This window comes from Histoplasma capsulatum, assembly GCF_000150115.1.
Source record: "Histoplasma capsulatum G186AR genomic scaffold supercont2.4, whole genome shotgun sequence".
Lineage (NCBI taxonomy): Eukaryota > Fungi > Ascomycota > Eurotiomycetes > Onygenales > Ajellomycetaceae > Histoplasma > Histoplasma capsulatum.
This window is the reverse complement of record NW_025544804.1, coordinates 353,641-375,983: the sequence shown is the minus strand read 5'-3', so window position 1 is coordinate 375,983 and position 22,343 is coordinate 353,641. Positions and strand designations below refer to the sequence as shown.

The window sequence follows — 22,343 nt, the reverse complement described above, 5'->3', positions numbered from 1 at the left end:
GTGAGATTTGTTCTAGCCTGGATCAATGATCCCTATTGCAGACTAGCGGAACGCCAGCAGTATTGATATAGAGACGTCCAGCAAAATCATCTCAAACCTTTCAACATTCCAAAACCACATCTTTCCTTGCTGCCATACATCCGTGCTCTACTAACCGCTCCGCCATGTTGGTGACCGATAAAGAAACCCTCAACCCCGCTATTCCGGAACTGCGTTCAAAATCCTTGGTAAAGCGGCCGTGTCGAGCGAACGAAGGGCAGTAATTATAACCATCTCATGTACTCATCGAATGGCAAAGATTCTTTTTTTTTTTCAAGTACAATAATACCACAATGGCTGAAGCGCATACGCAACTGTTTTTCTTTACTCAGATTAAGGCCAACCCGAATTCAACAATTCGAATTCCGGAAATCTCTCATGCATGGGAAAAGTCCGGTGGCTTGGTCTATATTGTCTTGGAGCACATCGATATTGAGCATTTTGCATCAGATGAGCAGCGATCCCAAGCAATAACTGAACTCATCTCCATCAAACCACCGCCTGGGAGGTTTGGAGGCTTTAGTGGGGAGCGTATTCGACACCCGTTCTCCAACGACGGAAAAGCTTACATTATCTCCGGTAGGCAACTAGAAGCATTCGTTAACCGGGTGAGCGCCGCATTATCAACTGATATTCCCACAAGCAGGCACTGCGATCTCATACTATGACATTATGCTAATCAGCAGCTGACGGTCTAGGTCCTCACATTTCTCCCAGACGCCAACAACTGTTGTAAGACTGTAGATTTTAGCAGCAAGCCATTGGTCTGCTCTAAGCCGATATGTATCGAGAAAACTTCCCTGTGGATAGCAGCGGTGAGCTCCGGGCGGTTGATTTTCAATACACAGGCGTCTTACCCGCCAGTTTCATGAGTTTTGTTGTGGATACAGAATCCAAGCATACATTGCCGGGACCTATCAGGAAGACAATCCCGGTTAAAAGATCAAAGAACCTCATACCCATGGCTCGGGCTTGCAATCTTCTCCGGATGGCTGTTTCTAATTTCTGTGTGGTCTATATCTTTAAGTTCTAACGAAGACTCAAAAACACTACTGACGGTTACCAAATATAGGCCACGACGGTGCTGATCAGAAGTTACAACAGCAGCGATGACCTCTTCAGAATTACCACGTAGTCGTATACTTTGCACAAATTTTACGTGCCATATGGAATAGGGTTCATTTTCACTAACATCCACTGTCAAGCGGTCACGCCCAAGCGACCAATGGATCTTAAATAAGGGAAATATGTAAGTTAAGGCAGAAGTTTGATAAGTACTTAAAACCCTCGTTATAGATCATTGCGCGCCACGGAGTCAAACTTCCACATGAATCTCCCATCGAACAGGGTGACCCGAAGTAACCCTAGGAGACCTCTTGATTGCATCCATCACATCCCCGCCTAGCACCTGCGCACCCGCAGATTGAATTTTACTATTCTCGGCCGCGTAAGTGCGGCTTGCCATTGACTTTCCATCTCACTTCAGCGGAAAGTGTCGTGCCTCGATGGAGCGCAGGGGCATGTTCTTGGGGATTCAGCGTCGCGGATCAGAGTTGTGACCTCGAGGGGCTGGAGCATGACATTTGCGAATATTCTGGGAGGGAGAAAGCCGTGCTTGAAAGGATAGGTAGTTAACATTAGTATGCCAGTTACATATGAGCAATTCCTCACGGTAGTTCCGTTGTGTCAGTGGTGGAGAGCGAGATCTGCGCCAGCTGGCAGATTTAGCGTATTTACGAGGTCGGGTTTTCCGATATGATAAGCAAATGTCCATGCAGCCATGCCTGAAATCTCAGTCTTCTTTTTCAACTTCCTGACATCACTTCCAACACTTATGCATGCAAGAGTTACATGAGACTTCTTGTCTTAAATACCGTTCTGTTTCGGTGTTACAACAACAGCTGGTCTTTTAGCTCAACAAAGACTCATCTGACAAATGCCAGCACCCACTTTGCCTGCAATGAGAGGAGAGTCTCAAGTGTCGCATTCCAGTCCTTTTGTTCTGTATCGGATGGATGTAACGGATCAGACAAGTCTTTCTGTTTCTCCCTTGTCACCCTGCACCATCTGATTGGAGATGTTTCTTTATTTTTCATTGATTTATTTATGATGAGTTTTTTATTCTCATTTTTTTTTTCTTTGTCTCTGACCAGTCAGACCTCAAAGATCTTGAGAGATCTGATATCTAGCCATTTCATTTGACCCCTGCAACATCTCAGTCCGGGGGGAGTGATGTGTCTCGACATGGGATTTTGCATTTAATTTATTCACCATTCTTGCTTCTTTATTCTTCTTTCTTCCGCCACCTGCTTAAGTGTGTGTGCCCTTGCATAAGTAGTTGTGCTGCCCTCCTTTCCACACTTCCAAGAATAATGGAAATTTTCTTTCTATGGAAGCATTCTCATTTACTTTTCTATTTGGAAACTCACGGGAGGATATCCTTTCAAGTTCTTATATCTTCTCTTGTCTTCCTAGGTTACTGATTTAATTAATAACTTTCGTTTTCATTCACATTCGAGCCATGTCGCTCCGGTGAAATAATAAAAAATGATGCTTTGGGACGTGAAGGGTTGTCCCTGAGAGCATTTCCCCGCGAGTACTGCTGAATGTGCTGTGTCTGCGCTGTACATTACACATTCCATCTTGCTGTTTTATACTCGTCGTCTTGCAGTCGAGGCTCTTTCTCCTTTTTTTCCCTTCGCGCGCCTTTAATACGCTTCCACCGGGTGGAAGCGACAAGTGAGCGGACAGAAGAGCCACACCTCCTTCGTCCCGGCCACAAACGAAACATCCTAATAACCTCGACTCATTTCTATTTCTTTTCCTTTCCTTTCCATGCTTCGTACATACTTACATACATATACATAACATACATAGCCCCTGCTCTCCGCCAGCTCCCATGTACCTGCGCTGTATCACGACAGTACTGCCGGTCCGTACCTCATTGCTGTTCCTGTCTTGTTCCCAACCTAACAAGCATTGGCTTTGACTACTCCTCTCTATCCATTTCTTGTGGATGTATTCATTCTCCTCCGGCTCCCTGGGCACCTCGTATCAAGGATAACTCCCCCCCCTCCCCTCTCTCTCTTTCTCAATGTCAACGGACCTGCATATCGATCGAATCAGCATCCGACGTCACGCACCATGGAATTTTTTGTGGATTGGGCGCTGTGGCTGAAAATGTGCTTTGTGAGTTTTTCCTTCATGTCCCATGGTTGTATTTCTATGCACATACCTTGTGCTGCCCAACTTTTTTTGCGGTTTTTACCTCGTTTCGTTTCGCTAACCGTCTCATTACCAAATCCCAGGTCCTTGGATGTCTTATAGTACTGTCCCCCTTTCCCTCCTCCACTGAAAGTGCCATTACGGATACTCCCATTCTAACACAAATGCTTTTCTTCCGCTTCTTTTTAAACGACAGTTCCTTGTACTCATATACGGTACCGGGGTTCACATCTATAACTCACTGCGACTAAAAAAACTCACCGCAGCTGCCGCAAGGGAAGAAGCAGCTGTACGTACTCCCGGAATGCTAGAGATCGGAAGTGATGATATACCCTTCGGTTCGAGGGCGATAGAACGAGGGATCGAGATTGAAGGGATTTGGATCTCACATCACAACACACCAGTGGGAAGCCCCAGATGGGGGCTAACGCCCGATCCTAGCAGGCCGGCAAGTCTGGGATCAAAATCGACTCTTACATTTCCCGTCACTCCTCTTCCCTCCAGAGGCGGATCCGACTACTTGGCACCCAGAACAGCGACTCTTGGCTGTCGCAAGCTGGCTTCTGTCAGCTCACCCTTGCCCTATCCTGAATCTCATGATAGTGCGAATGTGTCGAGTTCGGGGATCAATGGCAGACGGGCGAAGAGTGATTTTTTTCATAGGAACGAGCAGGAAAGCGAGTCCGAATCGCATATCTCACAGAATGATAACAGGTACTCTGGATTCGAATTTGGTGACCTGGGTGGAGTGGAGCCATCGGATCAGCAGCAGACAGGCGACACTGGTAGTATAAATTACCTCACAGAGGAAAGTGGCAGTGGTGTGGAGGCTCAGGGGTGGGGTTCTACACCTATTGCTACTGGTATGTGACCACACTCAACACTCTGGTAATCTTGCTACAGAGGAGGCAATGTTTAAATTGGAAACATACAGAAGAAAGCTGATGATTGATCAAAATTCGCGGGAAAAATTAAATATACCATAGCATCAGAAATCCATCTACCTTTACAGGGCCACTCTGGCGACTCCGTGGTTATTGAAAGCATAGCCGGAAAGGGGCAACTTCGATCAGTTAGTGGACCACCATTTGAACAGCGCACTTGAGCCCGATAGAGAACCCCCGGGATTATTGAGGGACAGCAACATGGCGACCCTACATTCTGCGTACCCGCAGGCAGTTCGGCATTGCAGAAACGGGCCAGCAGGAAAATGCTCGAAGTGGATGTGTTGAGGGAGATAGCAACGATCAAAAGGATTGTGTACCCCGGTATAACCATACCGTTGAGAAAGCTTCCTCCAGCCCAGGTAGCGTGAGGGTTACAAGCGAGAGGGTGGATTGCGGTACAAATCCAAACTAGGGACATGAAATTATTCTTTTTTTTTGTAACGATACAGTAAATATAGTGTTTGAAATGGGACAGCATGCGGTCAGTGCACGGAAAATGGTTCCATTGCATTTTGTATATCAAGAGGTGAGGAGGTAAATTATATCCCCCATTTTTAATTTTTTTTTTTCGTTTAATATATATATCTTCTTTTTCATTGCTACTCTTCTCCTGTGGTATTATCTCTTTTTCCACGTTCTCTAGTTTGTACAGAAAACCACGGCTGGCCCTTCATTGGATAGATAACATAACGGGAATGGTAGATGGGATAGAAGAGTGTATTCAGTTGCCGCGTAGAAGATCGAGATCGGGTTTTCGTTGTATAGCTACCCGTTCAGATAAGATACCAGTATCCAGACGTTCATTCCTCATACACTGCATGATCAGTTTAGCGGTCTGTATATATAATGAGTTTCTATCCAGTGATAACTTGACATAAACTTCAACAGTAGCAGCACATACAGAGTCCTAAGACTAATGAGTAACTATTAGCATCATTTGAGAAAATTAGACAAATTTCGAGAATAAATCTCCTGCTAAAGATAGCAATGATAAAAGAGATATATATATATATATATTTAAAGAAACTATGTGCTTTTTTTCTCGGATATCATGGAGAAGCTATCTGGTAGATGATAAATTACTAACAATTAGAAATGTTTTTGATGAGATAACTAAATGATGGCTCTGATGAGTAACTAGTATGAGTCGATCAAAAGACAGCATCACAGCATTAAAATATCTTGATATTCCTGTGAGCATCACTGAATGTATATGCATATTAGGTTGATTGATGGATTGAGCTATATATAGTTAGCTACCAGCAAGTCTAACGATGAAAATCCGCTGATCTGGCGATTAATAAGCCATTCTATTTTGCTTGCTTTTTCAAACGTCACGCACCAAACAAATATTCTACAATCACCTCATCACCAGCATTCGGACATGTTGGCTGTGTTTCCAGCAAATCTAAGAGAGTTCCCTACACAGCAAGCTCCGTTGAAATTGCGATGCCAATTCCTCCGGATCTTGTAGTGCTGACATTTTTGAAGTGTCGCTTCTCAAGCTTCTCGGCAAAGTCAAAGCCCCATTGTGATGGGATAAGTCCGAAGATCGTTCCGTCCGTTATATCTCGGAGCTGTCAAACAAAGGATGCATGGACCGCACCGCTGACTCTAATTGGTTGTGTTCATACTACAATCTCCGCTCAACAAAAAACTCATTGATCTTTGGTACGGACGTAACAAGACCAAGAAGCGGCCAAGCCATGATCGCAGATAGAGAGGAATTTTGGTCTCTTCCCATGATGAATATAAATCCAGCCTGCATCTCTCGATTGATACTTCATCGAACAATCATTTACAAACTCCTTCTCGACGACCTCTCAGTCCTCATTCGACAGAATTTCCTTTCACAATGCATCTCAAATTTTTGACTCTCATGTGCTCAGTGGCAGGCGCCCTGGCAGCAAATGGAGTTTTCAATCAACCGAAGGGCAAGTCTTTTGTCACCATTGAGTATCAAGTCGGCTATCCCATCAACACCACGACGCCAGCCGGCGTGGTTGCCACCGTCCCAGTTTTGAGCGGCGATATCAAAGGCAGATTCAATGGCCACATTGTGGAGAACATTACCTCATCCGTCGAAGCGTATCTGGACACTTGCACAGGGAGCTTCACTGTATGTCCATCAGTGTGACACAAAATGATAAAACTAGGCTGACTTTCCATTAACTAGTCTTTCGAATCCCGTTATCTTTTTGAGAACGACGCCGGGGAGCACATTGTAGCCAAGGTTGTTGGCACCACCTCCTATTCCAAGCAGGATCTTCACGGATTGGGCTACGCGTATGTGTCTCCCATCTCCTGAAGCTATTTATCATCAACTAACAGCACATGCACAGTACATTCAGCACGGACATCAAAGATCTAAAGTGGATCAATACTGCGATGTTTGTTGCTGAGTGGCAGGGCAGGTATGGGGGGCGAGGAGCTGAGATCGAGATCTTCGAGCTCACAACTGGCGGCCGGGTTGATGGCGAGCCCATTTATGCAGCTCAGCCATCCAAGATATAAGTGAACGATCAGCCGGGTTTGACTCAGCCGATCCTTAACAGAGGCGCGGAACTTGTTAGGGCTCTCGAAGTTTGTTTGTCCGTGCAGGGGCCACACAGGGTTCAAACTTTGTTTTGGGCGCTAAATTTCTTGGCAAAATCCTTCTCAGGGACTCCGTCAGCACCAGGGCTATGGTGAACGAGGATGAGGAGGTAAATGCCTTCAACTGATTTTTATGACAACTTTTTTTTTTTAAATTATCACTGTATATTGTATGATTTAATACTGTACTTAAGTATAGATTTTATATAATGGCTATTATAGATTTATATATATATATATATATATTTTTCGTTTTCTATATAATATAGATTTAGAATAAGCCATAGTTATTTTACAACTATATAAATTCGAGGACATTGTTAGAAGCTTGGAAGAGATTAGAGATCTAATTGAACATCCGGCAAGATCCTCTTCTCAAACTTGAGATTTAACATGTATCCATGGATGGATATCTGTTGTAAATTTCAGTCAATGGCGATTAACTTTCAATAGAAGAGCTTCAGCACCCTCAACTGAAAGTAGAGACTGTAGTTCACTTTTCAAGTGCATTTGCCGGGGTGGCATCACGATTTTCAATTCTATGATCTTCACAGCCCCATAACTGCCAACTGTTCAACACACCACCACGTCATTCTTGATCCACATTCACTGCTGATGTATCTAGTATAGATAGACGTATAATAATATACTTTCATGCAATTGAGAACCTGATTGTCAGGATGTGATTTCTAACTGCAAGTTATTTGTGTCCCTGCCATGTTATATCCAAGGGGAGGGAGGATGGAATCTTGGTTATTGATGGATCAAAGATCCAAGGATCTGGGTCAACTTTAATGCTACAAAGTCTACTATCCATTGATTCCTAACTTTTTTGCCCTGGAGGAGGAACCTTGGTCCCTGTCTGATCATGTGAGCCGAATCCAGGGCTGGTTATTAAAGTTCCCATTGTCAGCTGGAAGTGGGTGGGACGGATCGAGTACCACATACTGACTGCTATACACATATTACTAGTTACTATACTATATCACTCGGTCATTGACCCATTCCTGGACTTATATATCACCGCCTCCCAAGTTCCCATCGCCAGTCATGCCCCAGATTCGAAACTTCTTCCCCAAGCGCCCCGCCGTGAACCTTGTGCCGGCTGCCAGTGACCCCCCAGTTCTGCAGAATGTGGTGGGCAATGGCCCGAACGGATTGCAGCGGACATCATTGACTCTCCGACGCAGTGTGGATGAAAAGCCCAATGAGTACAAAATGAGTGGTACGCTATGTATCTTGAATTCTGTATCTCCTGTCGATTTAGTTTTTGTCTAACAGGATATATTACATTTCGTGTTGCAGTTGTCAATGATAACGGGGTCTATCTTCCGGTAGGATCCTCCAGTTCCCAGTAATAAATAGTCACCTATAGATATTTGAATATACCATAATGCAGCCGAGTTGACAAATCCTTTACAATCAGCCCTCACCCACAGAGAAGAAGAGCTTCTGGCGCAAGCCATCCTCGCAAAATAACACAAGAAGCCTCGTCGATGAGAATGAGCCGTTCCCTATATCCCGAGAATCCTTCGACTCCTATCGCCGTTCATTCGTATAGACCACCCCCTCTCTTGTCCCGTCCCCCGTCCTCCAAGCAAGATATCTCCACTGAGAAACAGAACCCCATCTAACTTTCTTTACCAATTTTCTTCTCCCAGGACATCTGCGCCCGCTCCCCCGTCAGCCAATCCGACAGCGGCCTCTCCCGCACCTCCTTCGAATCCCGCCTCTCCCGCCCTACAACAACTCCTCGCTCGACAATCAGCGGCTACACCTTCGACCCTCCATCAGAGTCTCCACATGAAGTGCGGGGTCAGCAACAGGAGCATGAGGATGCAGATGAGCAAGACCAAGAGCAATTTGTAGACATAGGTCTGAATGACGATGCGAAACTGAAGAAGAAGAAGGGCTTTTTGGCCCGCTTGGGGGACAACGTGATGACGGCTTCTATGCCTACTCCTAATACTTCTACTTCTACTGCAGCTGGCACTGGCACTGGCGGAGTGGAAGCTGCGGATAATAACAAGGTTGGTTCGTCACATTTGAGTTTGGGCTTTCATTTGCCTGGGCGGAAGCGGGAGCAGAGTGATGGTGCTGGTACTGGTGCTGGTGCGATTCAGGTGGCTGAGCTGGGAAGCTTGAAGATCCCCGTTATGGCTGATGCCAAGTGATATGAATACGGCTGTGCCGATGATGAATTGATCACGGTGGTGAATCAGGTCGGTTGAATGATAACGGGGAACTGCGTGTCTTTTCACGTTTCACGTACGCTTCTTGTAAGAAGTGTTGTTTGTTTTCTTCATAAGAATATCTCAGACTTTGGATTGGGTGGTCTGTTTCTATTGGACATATTTGACTCAGGGTTGATATCTGTCGCTTCCTATTTCATGTTTACGGCCTTGAGGGAACTTTGGGGAAACGGTTTTGGATCTTTTTGTTTACCTTGCGGTGTTATATGGAAGCCTATTAATATTACTTACACGAATTATAAACATATATCTATAATACTGATGACCGATTCCAGTGCAGAAACGTTGGCGACTTCTTAAGGTAAATATAGACATAACTATAATGTGCCCATTGAGCGTACCTCCTCTTAACCAGAGACGATGGAGCGAGCAATGTTTGAAACGCTACAAAAAGCCCCTGACATATCGGTAATGAAGAATAAAGAAATTGTCAAGACGCACACGTTCGTGCACTCCCAGATATCTTATACATATCTCCAATCTACTTTAGTTTCTTGAAGATGATGTCTGTACATTTACCGCACTGCCTCACTGACCGGCTGTGTAGTTTCGGGAGATATGCTGGGTTAGTTGTTTTTTCTTCATTCACATTAATATTGTTGTTGATGTTTCCAGTTGCAGTTCACAAGACATATATTCGTATCCTTCTTGCAGGCTGGATTATATATCTTCACGTGGAACGCAAGACTAGTGCATTCAGGTGCGTGAGAGTGTAGACTTTCCGGCTTGTTCTCCCTCTGAAGTAATAGCCAATCCCTTAGGAGATGAAAGTGGGAGAGTTCGATACCAATGTGATCGAGCCAAAATACATAGATCTGAAACTCGACAACGTCAGGTCACTTTTGAAGACATGACCATGTTTGGGGATATCATGAAAGGCCGTTTATTGGCGAAGGCTAATTTAAAATAATCCATCGGATATTTTGGCAGGAAAATCTCCGTAAGAACGGTTGATCCCAAATCTAAAGATAACAGGTTCCATTCCCACTGCTTTGACGGGAGAGGAGGACATAGAACATCAAGTTGAAGGCGTCTGTTCTCCTGTGACGATGATGTTTGCTTGGTTTCCTTCTTCAACAGGGATGAACATGCAATATACTAATATATCTCACATTTTTCCCTATACGATAACATGTCCCGAAGCAAAATGGTATCATCAACTTGAGATCGCCCTAACGAAACCTTGACTTAGCATGCAAACAGAGCAAACATTTGTCCTGGGGGAAAGCAAAAACTGGAAAAAAAAAATATATATTCAGAGAACCAAGCTCGGCAAGGCACTAGCTGATGTCCATTTGCTTGCCCTTCCCCGCCCCTACTTCAGGGTGAAAAAATCATGGCGGGGATTAAGCGCAGATTCGATACTGCAGATGGTCGTGATGGTAAACGGACAAAAGTTAAAGATGGAGGGAGAGTGAACAAAAACAAGCCGGTTGTGGAAAGCAAGTCGAAGTCGAAAAAGCCGCAGCGAAAGGTTGAGAGCAGCGAGGATGACGAGGATGACGATGATGACGAGGAGGAAGAAGATTTTAATTTCAGTGAAGAGGGAGTAGATGTGGATGATTCCCCGTCTGACAGCGAAGATACCACTCAGCCTCAGAAATCGAAGACTCGTTCAAAAAGTTTGAGCAGTTCGGAAAAACAGGCAAATGGAACTGGGGGCGGTGCTCTCTCTGTAAAAAGTATGTGTTCCTAGAAAAAAAAAATCACCTTTTGACTTATGTCTAACCCAATCAATTCCTGTTACCAGGTGGAACTTCCTCAAAAGAATCACACGCAAAGCAAAAAGCGCTTGCGCAGGAACGCAAAGCCGCAAAACCAAACTCCGACCTTATTGCCCGCTCCAAGAAGCTTTGGGAACGCCTTCGCCGCAAATCACACGTACCTCTTGAGGAGCGCAAAAAACTTGTCGCGGAGCTATACTCTATCATCACGGGACGGGTAAAGGAGTTCGTTTTCAAACACGACTCCGTCCGTGTCATTCAGACGGCGCTCAAATATGCCTCTCCCCAACAGCGCAAGGACATCGCGAAAGAATTGAAGGGCGACTATTGCAGCCTGGCGGAGAGTAAGTATGCAAAATTCTTGATCGGGAAATTACTGGTTCATGGCGACTCGGAGGTCAGGGATATAATTATTCCCGAGTTTTATGGACATGTTAAGCGGCTCATGCGGCATCCGGAGGCGTCATGGATCGTGGATGATATCTACAGGACTGTTGCGACGGCTACTCAGCGGGCTATGTTACTTCGCGAGTGGTATGGAGCTGAGTTTGTGGTTTTCAGACCTGCGGATGGGGTGCCGGAAACGGCAGATTTGGCGGAGATTATCTCGAAAAACCCAGAAAAGAGGGGCCCTATTATGAAATATCTTCATGAGTTTATCAACCATCTCGTCCAGAAAAAATTTACTGGGTTCACGATGTTGCATGATGCCATGCTTCAATATTTCCTCAACACCACGCCTGGTAGTGAGGAGGCAGCAGAGCTTGTCCAGCTCATCCTGGGTGACGAGGAAGGGGACCTCGCTAAAAATTTGGCATTTACGAAGTCGGGTGCCCGACTGGTATCTCTATGTTTTGCATATTCGAACGCCAAAGACAGAAAACTTCTATTGAGACTTTACAGAGGCACAATGAAAATGCTAGCCGGCGATGTGAACGGACAGGTGGTCCTCCTTACCGCTTACGAGGTCATTGATGACACAAAACTCTCATCTAAATCGATATTTCCAGAGCTCCTCAACCAATCATCTACTGCGGAAGCTCGTCACGAAGAGCTTCTACTTCAAATTACTGACCTCACCGCCCGGATCCCCATCCTCTATTCTTTTGCCGAGGATACAACACGCTGGCTCGTCACAGACCCAGATCACAAGAAAATCCTCGATGAAGTCCTAGCGATCCGATCCCAAACATCCAAAAAGGACCCGAATACCCGTCGCCAAGAGCTCGTCAAAGCCGCTTCACCAACCCTGCTTGAATTCATCGCCGCACGTGCAGACTCTCTGGTTGAATATAGCTTTGGCTGCCAATTCATCACAGAAGTCCTCTTCAGTGCAGATGGTGACAAAACAGCCGCCCTAACTGCCATCGCGGCTCTACCAACGTCTAAACCCGAAGCCCTGAAGAACCCATCTGCGGGGCGGATGCTGAAAGCACTCGTCCAGGGTGGTCGGTTTAACAGCAAGACCAAATGTGTAGAAAAATTGCAGCCGCCGTTAAATTTTCACGGTCTGCTCTATGAGCAAATTGCGGCAAATGTGATGGCGTGGGTCACTGGGGCGAATCCGTTTGTGATACTGGCTCTTGTCGAGGCGGAGGATTTTGGGAAGAGAGGGGAGTTGGTGAAAACCTTGACGAAGCACAAGAAGGTGTTGGCTGAGCTTTCAGCGAAGGAGCCGGCGAATAAGGGGGAGAAGAGGGGAGCCGTTAGCAGTGCGGCAAAGTTGTTATTGGAAAGGGTTGGGTAGCTTTTCTGAGATTTTTCGTTTCAGTTTCCGTTTTGCTTATTTTTTTATTCTTTTTTTTTTTTTTTCCAAATTAGACGGGAATATAAAGTATAATGAGGCTGGGGCGGAGCTCTTGAGAAGCACTCACTCATCAAGTGGTGTTGTTCCTCAGGTCTGACTGACAATTGTTAGTTTACGAAGTTCCACACAAATTTCCATCCGGTCTGATCTGAGCAGGCATGGTCGGTCGATCTATTTAAGCATTCAAGCGCGGAACTTATTTTCCCTTTCTTCGGTGGAACTTGAAGGTTATAATTTCGCGAGTTGCACATAGTACCCACGTGTGTCAGTCCCAGCCCGAGACCATCTAGGTTACTCGTTACCATTCTTGTCAAACCTCATACCCTTCCCCGCCTGGGAGAATTATTTATAACATGTAGGACGGAAAGTTATCCGAAGTGATTACTCTGAACTGGGCTTTCTGTCATATGGAGCAAGCGTCTGGTCGGAAGGGGTGTTGGGTATGCTAACGGGCATTATTCCTGACAATGAAACAACAGTAGGGTTGGTTTATTCCTTTACAGGCATTGGTATTGGCCATTTCATGACGCTCTGATTGGATTTGGCTTCTTTGGCCTCAGGGGCTACTAGTACTCTACAATAAACATATTCCCACAAAGGCTAAAACAAAGTGTAAATATAGGTCGGAATGGAATCGAGATAAGGTTTGAATGTCTAGATCTGTGTCCTCCATCTAGTTATCTATGTTTTCTAACTAGTCAACTACAAGCTATGTCTTCATGCTTATGCCATATCAAAATATATAGTTAACTATGCGGATGTTGCTTCTGTCGATCGTCTCTGAGGCTCAACTTTAATCACCCCAGTCCATTTTTGGCCAACCTCATACTAACATCCACGCTCCGGTCAAACCTCCTTCGAACAACATCCTCAACTTCATGCTCCAGTATTTTAGTCTCCAGCCCTTGCTTCGTCTCCGCCGCGATGTCAATGCATTGCTTTGTGCTTTGATACCAATTGACCCATGCGACATCCTTCTCCTCGCTATTCACCCCCTAACTCCGTCGCCTATCCCATTCTGAGTTGAAAGCTAGCCTAAGTCAGATCCACCCACAATTACTACGACTCTCCTTCCCCCCGCGCATGCATCTGATGAATTCTCGGGCGTACCACTACGTAAAATAGCTGGTGAGTCCTGTAGTGACGCGCACCGGCAGCAGGTGGGGGCAGGCAAACAAAGTGCAGGGCCTGTAGTGCCCGACTTTACCAGGATTGATTTCTGCAAGATTGGCCCGAACAAAGGAAATTGTACATCCTCGACCGGGTTGCTGCATGCCCCCAATCCTTGCGCCCCTTATCCGCGCCGTCAAATTAGTCAATAACCATGTCTACCATGTCTCGTTCGACCTTGGCTACAATCACCTCCTTTGAGAGCCAACGGAGTTCTCCACCAGCCATCGGTGCTCAGAATAACCAGCAAACGCAGGAGGAGCAGCAGAACCACCACCGCCACCACCCTATATCACCCACAGCTAATAATAATTCTAATAATACCTCTTCCTTCCCCTCTCCTACACTGACAAACCCCGATATGATTCTCCCTTACGACGACATCGAGCGCGAATGCTCCACCCCTTCGCCCCCTTTTCGACCCTTACAACTCCCATCGCCGGAGCACTCTGGTTACCGTCGCAGCGTCTTACAGGAAGAGAATGGATTGCATGTTTCCTCTGCGGGAATCGGTGTAGCGGTCTCTGCATCGAACAGCGCGCCCAACAATTATCAACAGCGGAACGCTCCTCCGCGCAACAATTGGGTGTTTGCAGGGCATGAGGTTCGCCCGCCGTTGTCGGATATTGGAGAGGAGGAATCGCCTACGCGTTCCAGATGGGATGGAGATGATGAAGAGGCACAGGGAAATGAGATGACTTTGGATAGTGCGCTGGTTTTGAAAACTCAATGGCACAATAAAAACGATGGGACCCTAGGGCAAGACGTTGGATATGGCGATCACGATCATGGCAGTGTCGCGGAGGAGGATTCTGCAAGCTGCAGTGCATCCAGTTCGACGGTCAGTGCTCCAAGTGAGATTCTGGACAAATGGGAAGAGTTTCGAACAGATCATCAGAATGGGGATTCCCATAGCGGGACACATCTAGAGAATGCGACAAAGGAGCTCAACCAACGTTACAGCCAAGAGAGCGACCGCTTATCACAGGATTTTACGGGTGTCGAATCTTTGAGGGAAACGAGGGATATGAAGGCTATCAGAGAAGAGAGGGGAGTCGATGGAGAAATCGACGTGGAGATGGATGATGAAATTTCCTCTGCTATGTTGAGCAAGGAAGCGGAACGGATTCTTGAAAACGCCAAGAAGAGACTGACGGTTTGTATTCCCCTCCACCCCTAGAAATTTCCTTACAATTGGATTGATCTTGCATAAAGGAGACGAAGCCCAAAAAACTGACAGGTTACGATTTTTATCTAGCACATGGAAGGTAATCTCAGTCGAGCCCGTACTTCTTTTCGCATGAGTCCATCACCTTCTCTCTTGATGGGTACATCTCCCCTCAACCACCGTCAATCTACGGGTAACATGGGCAGATCGTATTCTATCACCGAGAGGCGGGCTCAAACTAGCCTCGCTGGAGCACTGATGCGCCAAAGGGTTTCTCAAGATTTGATTGCGAATAGTTCACATTCCAGGGGCTTGAGCGATGTATCAGTTCAGTCAGCACAAAGCAGTGTGGCCAATAGAGAAAATATGCGACCTCCATTCCGCTCTTTCAGCGCACTTGGGTCAACGAACGCATCGGGTTTTGGAGCAAGTGACATCTCCCGCCATGATCGATCCGAGGCTAAAACGACATACAAATCGCCAGTGTCTACATTCAACTATATTCCCGAAGATCCATCTGAGCCTACTAGTAACAACGTTTCACAATCAGACTCTCCACATTCAAAACCGGACTCACTGTTCGCACAACGGAATGGTAACCTTGAAAATACACCTCCTAATCGTGCGAACGGCGTTCCAAAAATCTCATCGGTGGAGGAATTTAATGCTACGTATCCAGCTAGCATACCATCTCGTTCCCAGTCACAGCTCCAAGTCCGCGGCCTTCAAGACCAGATGCAGGATCTTAAAAGCAAGATCTCGACCCTCAAGGTTCAGGCACAGGAAGATAACGTACGCCGACGGAGTCTCCAAAGTCTTCGCACTCCCAGCCCGTTCACGGCGGCGGAGCAGTGGTATACAACTGCTGGTGAATATGTTGGCGCGCGTGGTAATGGTGCGGATACCTTCTGGAACGAACAAAGTAATGAGAAGAACATCGGTGGAAGTACAGCCCAGCCACACCCGGCTCCCCTCAACACTAGTCCGTCTCCTGACCCGGAGGTGGTAGAGGAGCCGACACAGCAAATCATCTCGGATAGGGATCGCCCAGCCGACCAGAAATCGATAGTAGCCAGTCTCTATGAGGATGCGGACGAAGAATTTGACGATGATGATTCGGATGATATTGACCGAGCCGCCCTCGCTAAAATCCTAAGTGAACCACTTGACAGCCCAGTGTCATCTGATGAGGATATATATGAAGACTTTCCGCCTGTGCCTACTGTATCAGAAACTACACGTCACGAAGATCGAGAAGACGCATTTGACTATGAAAACTTTTTCCTACACAGTGCATTGGGAAATTACTCAAGAGATAAGGCCTACCAGCGCCGTCAAAGTTATAGCTCCACCGGATCCGTGGAGACTACAAGGCCAGGGAGTCAGGCAACTGTTTACTTAGACACGTCACCACGAGGCAGGAAGGGCCATGTGCGAAATAATAGCGCTGATACAATATCCACGACAGCTTCCTTTGAGACAGCTACGGAAGGGGCGGAATACGGCGACGACAACGAGGATAGCGCCGACGAAATTGAGAAAGCGTTGTACGGGAGCATGAACGGGAAAGGGATGAAGTATTCCCACTCCGGTATATTCTACACTCCCTCTTCCTTCTATTTTTTGAACCGAACTAATGAAACACAAATTTACTAACAAATGCTTCTATCAAAAAGACCTTCAATTCCGCCAACAATACCAAGACTCCCAAACCACCAGCCGACAACAGACTCGCCAAACCGTCATCTACGCTAACGGCTCCGTCTCACCCACTCCTCTCTCCACTGCCTCTACGCCGCGCGCATCAATTAAAAACACCAGCTATAATAACAAGAAAGGCGGCAGCCATCACCGAGGCCACAACCGCCAGCACTCCAACGACGCTTCTACCTCACTTCGCGAAGCTGCTGCACACTTACGCTCCCCAACAGTCATGATATCCTCTCTTATATCGTCCGCCGCGACACAATTGTATACGTCAGAGTCGGTAGGCGACCAAGTAATATTCGACGCGCGGCTTAGCCAGGATGACACTAAAGTGATGGAAGGGCTTCTCCAGAGCCTGGGCAAAGTAGCGCTACAACTGCAGTTGTCGTCTAATAATAGCGATAAACGGTCGAGCGCGGACGAGAGGTCTTCCGTTCTTTTCCGGAGGAGGCTGGACGCCGCAAGGAGGGTGTTGGACGGACAATTAGATGTTTAATTTATGAATTGTTAATAGATTGACCCTTTGGTTCTCATGTTTTTCTCCTTTTTATTGAAAGGGAAAAAAGGATGTGGTTTTCTGCATGATTTTTAATTCCCCCTTGCTCTTTGGCTTCTTTCATTTTTCTTCCATCTTAAGTAATTTTCATTACCATTCTGGATATCCCCCCTTGTTTTTGTGATTTTGTGTTTCTCTTCGGCTTTTTTTTTCAACTTGTGTGAGATACCTCGTAGTATGCCTGCTATTCTTATACAGTCAGCGTTGATTGCCTTTTTCCTGGCCTTTGTAATATACTCGTTTTTGTTCCCTCTTCTCGCCGGGTGTTCACCACATCAGAGTTCACTAGTTTCTTTTCCCGGACGTGTTCAATATTCACCCATAAAATTCTCCTCTTTTCTTCGACATCAGCAATCCCTTATGGATCCTATGATATCAACGCCCCCCCTCTGCTCTTTATTAACACCTCGAACCCTTCCAGTTACACCATTCCCTTCTTCTCTCGTTTTTCCTTCGTCCTCCATTTTATTACACCTCTACTACACCAATTATCATTCCTCGTGTCGTAGGATCTACTAGTAGATTCAGATCGCAGACGCCTGTTTCCTCCAAACCCGCTCTCACCATTGTTATTTATCTTATGAGGTATATGACCATTTATCGAATGTGTTATTTCAACTCCTTTTCTACTTTTCCTGATGTTGATGATATACTACTGCAGTATACATTTTCAAGCTGATCCCGGGTCAGGCTTGATTGAGGTTGCGCAAAGAAACTTGTACATATTATCATCAAAGTACCTCCGTAGATGGAGGAGGACAGTAAAATTTTAAAATGGCTGCAAATAATATATTTTTCTCTTCGACAAAAGAAAACCTTAAGAAAAAGGAAGAGGAGGCAAAAAAGGAAAGTATGACCAGGCCGCGATTCGAACGCGGGAATCTCTCGAAATCAGGGATTTTAAGCGAACCTAAACCTGACGCCATAACCACTCGGCCACCTGGCCTAACTTTGGTAAATGTTTTGACGGGATTGGCATTGTTTAACTAAACACCAAATCTTCCTGGGGATACTCCTTTTACTGAACGTAGTCATAACACCTTTTGCCGAAGGAAAGAACGACGGAGACGAGAAGGGAACAAGATACAAAGAAAGCTAATAGATTTGATGCTGATAGCACTCCATACATATACTTTACAAGAATTTATCCGCCAGAAATAACTGGTTTAAAAAGAACGAAAGAAGCAAAAGAAATAGTAAGGAAAAAGGCGGAAAACAAATTAGGCAAAGAGGAAAAATGAGCAATGATAATACCATCCGTTCTCTGAATATACCTCCCGAATCCTTAGCATTTACAAGCCAACCACCCCACCCCATGAACAAGGGAAAATAATATCACAATCAACCTTTCCATTAGCACGTACAGAACATAGCACATAGCCGCCCACAGGAAAGAAAAGGAGGTGGGGAACAAAGTGAAGAAACACTGGCTGCAATACCAGACAGAGCCAACAAAGACAATAATAACCTGTAAACTAGAGCCATCAGAGGGAGCAAGAAATGGATGAAAGGAAAACATTGATAACCCCGAGCCCGTACAAGATAACGTAAAACAAATGAAAATCGACAGGTTAGAGCAAGAACACACATGAATACAAAAGGATGTATATAGCTAGAATTAGGTAAAAACGCCAGATATGCAATGCAAAAACTTTGCCAAAAGAGAGAAGGAAAAAAACATATAATTATCCCCTTCTTCCTATAAGATTTGATATGCCATTAACGAATATCCCGGTTCTGTTTTTGACCCTTTTTGGGTTTGGCCATTTTTGCCCTTCCGGGCGGGGGAGGAGTTTCCCGAGTATAGAAAGCATCAAAAATTCAATAGCGTGATCATAAACGTAGAGCAAAGGTAGAAAGAGACGAGAAAGTGAGAGAGATGAGAAAGAAAACGGAAGTACAAAACGCAGCATACAGCTCGTAGACACAGGACCTCCAGAGTCAATGTACAGAACGCTTGTAAACAGTGTTAGAGTAAACACGGGGAATTGGGATACAAAAAGGCAGGAAATAGCGGGAAAAACGAAAAAGAAGGAATGTTTATCTTGCAATATTTTCCGACAGCCTTCAAGCGCTGGCCGGTCGGAACAGCTGTGTACAGTACAGCAAGTCAAAAGAACGTGGATTTGAGGCATCGAATTCTTCCCTTTGCCGTTCTTGGAAGAATTCAGCTATTTAGACAGAAACGAGATGGTTAGTTCACGAGAAATATCACATTTTAAATAATGTTCAATATGACTTTTGATAGAGAAGCTAGGGTAATAAGGTCATTGGATATGGATATAGGATGCTTACGCGAAATACTGATCGCATTGAACCATTTGGTGACATCTGGGTCGCTGCTGTATCCAACCTTTAGGTTTCCCGTTTCAGGATCTAAGGTGCAGTCCGGGGCTAGAGAGCGCATGCGGAGATGGGTGGTGACAATATCGGCAAATCGATTGTTTTGGTCTGCGTATATGGCGGGTCCACTTTCGAGTGGCCACTGGATTAAATATGTTAAAATTATATAACATGGGTCTTAAAGGGGCAAAAATGGTACCATACCTGCTGCCTATCCTGCTCATTACTCTCCCATTTTCTGAACAGCCACGCCATCCGTTCAACACAATTCATCAATACAACGGCACCTAGAAACGTGCGGAAGTGCCCACTGCGTTGTTTTTGAAGTAGCCGCTGCTCGATTTTAGTGAGAACAACCTTGCTAATTCGTCCTGCAAATCTCTCTGTGGCAGCACGCATTTGGGCACAGATTAGAGCATACGAGTTTGGGTAATTTGTTTCGTCGATGGCGGTGCAGAGTTCTGTGGAAGTTGAAGATATTGGTTGGGTGGAAGATGGTGGGAGAGTTGGGTTGAGGAATATTTTCCATTTTAGTTGTTCCGTATCCACAAGGATTCGAGTTGCAATCCAAAGGTCTAACACCCCGGCTAGTAATTGGTCCTGTTTTAGAATAGTATTGCTTAGTATTTTGCACAAACATTTCGTCTCGTAAATTTGGGTGAAGATTTGGAATAATTTGGGTTGCTTACAGCCGTGTTCTGGTATAGCTCCCAAGACAAAGTAACGGATTCTCTGATAAAAGTAGACGGCTCTGATTCGAAATACTGAACAGCCATCGTTTTCATGTAAGCCTCCACTTTCGTAGATAGCTCGTCTATATCTCCTTCTAATATACGGATGTCTTGCTGCGCTTGGACTCTTGGTTTTTCGTCGGCCGTGACCCCAGGAAGATCAGGATCTACGTGTTGAATAGGCTCTATCTGGTGGTGTAGAGCACTGAAGGTGATGAATTTCGGGGGTTGGCTATCAAAGTGAAATATCTCAATTCTCCCCATCCCAAGGTCAAAGGAAAGCTGGCTTTTGACTTTGGTAATGTCGTGATAAGCCAATGTCGTGTGAAGGCCTGTTCATTGCACTTGAAATTAACATTGTTTCTTGGGCTTATCTGTCATGGAGGGAAGTCTTCACCTGCGGAGTAAGCCGTTAATTGAGTCGGTAGCCGATCTCTAATGCAGCATTCCATCCATACTCGAGGATGTTGAATTGCCTGACATTGTCTACATGGATCTTCTGAAGAGCACTATAGCTGGGAATCAGCAAGCAATCCCCCCAAAACATTTGTGGCGGCAAGGGAGACAAAAGGCGTGGGTAGATAACTCACAGTTTTCTTCAGCATCCGACATCGTAAACAAGCGCCCATTTTCCTGACCAATTGGACTTCCTTTCGACGCTCTTCTGAGAACTGCGCTCTAAGTTTATGTTTCATTGGCTTGCTAGTTTCGCCAAAATTATTGATGAACCCAGAGGAGTCCTGTGGACTCGCATGTATGGCAATAGGTCGAGGGTAAAAGGCGGCATGATGAGTATCAGAGTTGAAGTCCACCTAGAGTATGTTAGCTGTTTTTGTGGACAGACTGAAAGCAGCATTTCTGTATTTAATCCAATAGAGGATATAGCAACGGGGTAAGAGCCCATACATCATTATCTAGAGACAGGCCTCCATCCTGCGGGACCATCTCATTCGCAGATGCGGCAATCAACGAGAGTTGTGAGGACTGTCCGGGGTCAGGAGTATGCTCGCTAGCAAGGGAGAAACTGTTATTAAGGAACGCCATGGCGGTCGATGATTCTGCCGAATGGGTGTCGTAGGGGTTAGGCGGCGGAGAGGACGTCGCAAGTGCGGCGCGAAGGTCAGCCTCTAGATAGCCAGAAACACAATTAATGTGAGCAACTGAACAGCCAGAGGTAATACAACACAATTCTCGACGGAACTCGGGACTGCATACCGATATTTCGCTGCTTCCCTGCGCTGGATGTTTCTAGTGCCGGATCTACTACAATCGTCTTCTCTCCTAAAGGATTTCCCCCTTCTTCGCTATTGTTATTGGGATGCTTCCCATCCGAGGCGCCGACCTGTCTCGATGCTTCCGCAAGAACATTAAGTCCATTAAGACCACCACCAATCCCGTTGAAAACCGTCTGCCTCCCTACATATGGCAAGCTCCCAGGTTTCCCACGTCCAATGCGTCCATTTCCATTTACATGCAGCTTCTTCCCGCTGCTCCCTCGTCCTCCGCGTTCAGGTCCCGCTCGCCAGAGATGTAGCACACGCTGTTTATCCGCAACTGAAATGGCCTGGCAAGTCTTCACCAAATGGCTGAGAAGGCTGTCAGTGCGGCCTTTGGGGAAATCTTGTCCGCAGGACTTGCAGGTGTGTTCGTAGCGGTTGCTCGAGTCCGCGAGTTTGGCACCGCGATGGAAGAATTCGGAAACGATTCCGTTTGGCTTGCGCCCCATCTTCTTGTTGTATGATATGATGCTCCGAGGCTCGCCGTGGCTTGTTTCTGCGTGGGACAATATGTCTTTATTTGATCAATGGTAATGGAGTATTGGAAGAAGAGACAGGGTTGTTGCTTCACTACTCGTAGGTGTGGATATTCAATTTCCAGGGAAGATCGCAATATGGGAATGTGACAGGAAAAGATCGAGAGGCAAACAACAAGCTGCAGAAAGGCTTTCCATCAGCGAAAATGAACAACAAAAATTCTCGGGAGCAAGTGTTTCCCCAATGCTCTTTGAAATATATCTTTCTGTGAGCCTGCGACTGACTGATAAACTGATAGAGTGACAAAAGTCATGGCAAAACTTTT

At 45.8% G+C, this 22,343-nt stretch overlaps 8 protein-coding genes and 1 non-coding gene across 9 annotated transcripts; 6 read left to right on the top strand and 3 right to left on the bottom strand.

Annotated features, from left to right (window-relative positions):
• Window positions 1-117: 117 nt before the first annotated feature.
• HCBG_03230 (uncharacterized protein) lies at window positions 118-1,715 on the top strand (the record flags this gene model as incomplete). Its single annotated transcript, XM_045430279.1, has 2 exons — window positions 118-647; window positions 738-1,715. 2 exons carry the CDS (start codon window positions 333-335, stop codon window positions 909-911), a joined length of 489 nt encoding a protein of 162 aa, XP_045288423.1.
• Window positions 983-1,504, bottom strand: HCBG_03231 (uncharacterized protein; the record flags this gene model as incomplete). Its single annotated transcript, XM_045430280.1, has 2 exons — window positions 983-1,270; window positions 1,361-1,504. 2 exons carry the CDS (start codon window positions 1,502-1,504, stop codon window positions 983-985), a joined length of 432 nt encoding a protein of 143 aa, XP_045288422.1.
• Window positions 1,716-3,183: 1,468 nt separating the features above from the next.
• On the top strand, window positions 3,184-4,369 carry HCBG_03229 (uncharacterized protein; the record flags this gene model as incomplete). The annotated part of the gene is made up of 4 exons (XM_045430278.1): window positions 3,184-3,228; window positions 3,531-3,553; window positions 3,706-4,127; window positions 4,251-4,369. 4 exons carry the CDS (start codon window positions 3,184-3,186, stop codon window positions 4,367-4,369), a joined length of 609 nt encoding a protein of 202 aa, XP_045288421.1.
• A 1,697-nt stretch (window positions 4,370-6,066) lies between these two features.
• Window positions 6,067-6,934, top strand: HCBG_03228 (uncharacterized protein; the record flags this gene model as incomplete). Its single annotated transcript, XM_045430277.1, has 4 exons — window positions 6,067-6,330; window positions 6,388-6,497; window positions 6,554-6,625; window positions 6,874-6,934. The coding sequence occupies 4 exons, from the start codon at window positions 6,067-6,069 to the stop codon at window positions 6,932-6,934; spliced, it is 507 nt and encodes a 168-aa protein (XP_045288420.1).
• A 922-nt stretch (window positions 6,935-7,856) lies between these two features.
• HCBG_03227 (uncharacterized protein) lies at window positions 7,857-9,322 on the top strand (the record flags this gene model as incomplete). Its single annotated transcript, XM_045430276.1, has 4 exons — window positions 7,857-8,031; window positions 8,112-8,140; window positions 8,233-8,361; window positions 8,468-9,322. The coding sequence occupies 4 exons, from the start codon at window positions 7,857-7,859 to the stop codon at window positions 8,978-8,980; spliced, it is 846 nt and encodes a 281-aa protein (XP_045288419.1).
• A 1,072-nt stretch (window positions 9,323-10,394) lies between these two features.
• Window positions 10,395-13,244, top strand: HCBG_03226 (puf family RNA-binding protein; the record flags this gene model as incomplete). The annotated part of the gene is made up of 2 exons (XM_045430275.1): window positions 10,395-10,740; window positions 10,809-13,244. The coding sequence occupies 2 exons, from the start codon at window positions 10,395-10,397 to the stop codon at window positions 12,527-12,529; spliced, it is 2,067 nt and encodes a 688-aa protein (XP_045288418.1).
• Window positions 13,245-13,913: 669 nt separating this feature from the next.
• HCBG_03225 (uncharacterized protein) lies at window positions 13,914-17,130 on the top strand (the record flags this gene model as incomplete). The annotated part of the gene is made up of 3 exons (XM_045430274.1): window positions 13,914-14,915; window positions 15,018-16,518; window positions 16,604-17,130. 3 exons carry the CDS (start codon window positions 13,914-13,916, stop codon window positions 17,128-17,130), a joined length of 3,030 nt encoding a protein of 1,009 aa, XP_045288417.1.
• A 913-nt stretch (window positions 17,131-18,043) lies between these two features.
• Window positions 18,044-18,136, bottom strand: HCBG_11018. Its single transcript has one exon. It is a non-coding gene; the product is annotated as a tRNA-Leu (tRNA).
• A 1,121-nt stretch (window positions 18,137-19,257) lies between these two features.
• On the bottom strand, window positions 19,258-21,990 carry HCBG_03224 (uncharacterized protein; the record flags this gene model as incomplete). Its single annotated transcript, XM_045430273.1, has 8 exons — window positions 19,258-19,361; window positions 19,486-19,675; window positions 19,738-20,133; window positions 20,223-20,596; window positions 20,662-20,773; window positions 20,855-21,076; window positions 21,171-21,391; window positions 21,480-21,990. The coding sequence occupies 8 exons, from the start codon at window positions 21,988-21,990 to the stop codon at window positions 19,258-19,260; spliced, it is 2,130 nt and encodes a 709-aa protein (XP_045288416.1).
• Between the last annotated feature and the right edge of the window lie 353 nt (window positions 21,991-22,343).